The 1973-nt window shown below is 29.3% G+C and overlaps 1 protein-coding gene across 1 annotated transcript; it reads left to right on the plus strand.

Moving 5' to 3' along the window:
- Positions 1 to 964: 964 nt before the first annotated feature.
- Positions 965 to 1399, plus strand: LOC127130943 (cytochrome P450 76T24-like). The gene has a single exon (XM_051059892.1). The coding sequence runs from the start codon at positions 965 to 967 to the stop codon at positions 1397 to 1399; it is 435 nt and encodes a 144-aa protein (XP_050915849.1).
- The last annotated feature ends 574 nt before the right edge of the window (positions 1400 to 1973 follow it).

Here is a 1973-nt window from a genome sequence, read left to right on the forward strand (position 1 = left end):
GAATACTCATTTATTCCAAATGGACCACTCATTGTGGGATGGAAGGAGTAACAAATACAAATTGCCAACTCACAAGAAACAAAAACTCACTATCAACGTCATCTGGGTCAACAATCCGTTTACGCCTAAAATAATCATCCCTAGTAAATTTATCTCTTAAAGTAAAGTGCCAAGAGAAAATCATAACATAGGAAATGGTCCAACTCTTAAAAAAAGGAGGACTTGAGCAATAGTAGAAGAAAACTAAGGGAAACAGAAATGATGATGAGACAATAATCAGTCTTATCGAGATTTAAAAATTTGAAACTAATAATAGTATAATTTTTTAAAAAATATTATTATAAATATTTACTAGCATAATTTTTAGTATAACTATTAATAAATATTTTTAAATTGAAAATTTGAATTTTAAAAAAATAAATATAATTTTTTACAATGGTATACTTTTCATTTACACAAAATCACATATCATAGAACTATTCAATTACACGTAATTAGTAAAAAATGAAATTGTTTATTTATTAAAGTTAGTGGATTTAGATTACTTAATTACTTTTTATATTTGTCCACTTTTTTATTCATTAATACTTAAAATAATTTTAAAAATTAATATGTGTATTTGCTTAACAAAAGTAAATGCTATAACTTGATTATGATATATTTATCGTCGCGTCTAGAAATTAACAAAGTCACCATTATCCTTTATTAATTCATAAAGAATAGAAAAATAATGATAAAATCTAAAGCTAAGGATGAAAATTGGAATTCGAGAGTCAATTAGGCAAATGAAAGGTGTTAGGCACCCCTCACTCAATGGCAGCCTTCCCTAATTCTAGGGTTAATATGTTATCTATGGGATATTTGTTTAATACTATTTACTACTTGTCTAATAGTTTACTTACCGGGGATTATTTTATTATTATTTACGAGAAAAATTGATTTATCAATAAAAGAAAATTTAATCATGAAGGAAACTCTTCATTTGCATCCACCTGCTCCATTATTGATAACCTATAAATGTGATGAAACCGTGAATATAATAGACTTCAATGTGCCAAAAAATGCACAAGTGTTAGTCAATGTATGGGCCATGGGAAGAGATTCAACAATTTGGGAAAATCCAAATATGTTCATACCTAAAAGATTTTTGGAGTGTGACATTAATTATAAGGGTAATAGTTTTGAGCTTATACCATTTAGGGCAAGTAAAAGAATTTGTCCAGGATTGCCTTTGGCTCACAGGGGTGTGCATTTAATGGTGGCATCCCTTGTACGCAATTTTGAATGGAAACTTGTTGATGGGCTAAAGCCAGAGGATATGAATATGGAGGAGAAATTTGGGTTAACCTTAAAGATGGTTCAATCTATACGAGTTCAAGCTCATATGTCACCAACTTAATTAGGTGGATATATTTATAAGAAAAAATAAAGGCATACGTAATATTTGTCACTTATATCACCGTTGCAGTTGCAAACACGTATGCGGTTGCAGCTGCAACGTAAAATACATATGTGGTTGGTGCGACCACAAATTATGATGGTGGCGATGTTGTTCAGGCGTAAAAAATTGTTACTATTGTATCTGTTATTGCAATTTCTAAAAGCTTCAATATCAAAGTTATGTGACAATGTGATTTTTGAGCGTCAATTTGGAAAAGTTAAGACTGAAGTAAACATACCCTAAACCACTACTGATGCTTGTATAAAATAGACTTCATCCTTCAATATTAGAAGGTGCAAGAAACATATGAGTTTTATTTTAAAAAATTATTTTCAAGATCAAGAAATCACTTTGTCCAATAGTTCCTTTTTATTAGATATTAACTTGAAAAAAATGAACTTTAGATTTCTAAATTACTCACACCATAAAATGTCAGATTAGAGACAAAACATACCTCAAATTAGACATAAGCTTAAGAAACCTCACAATTAAGAAGATTGATTCAATACTGACATAACAAACTCTCACATAA

This window comes from Lathyrus oleraceus, chromosome 3 (genome assembly GCF_024323335.1).
Source record: "Lathyrus oleraceus cultivar Zhongwan6 chromosome 3, CAAS_Psat_ZW6_1.0, whole genome shotgun sequence".
Taxonomy (NCBI): domain Eukaryota; kingdom Viridiplantae; phylum Streptophyta; class Magnoliopsida; order Fabales; family Fabaceae; genus Lathyrus; species Lathyrus oleraceus.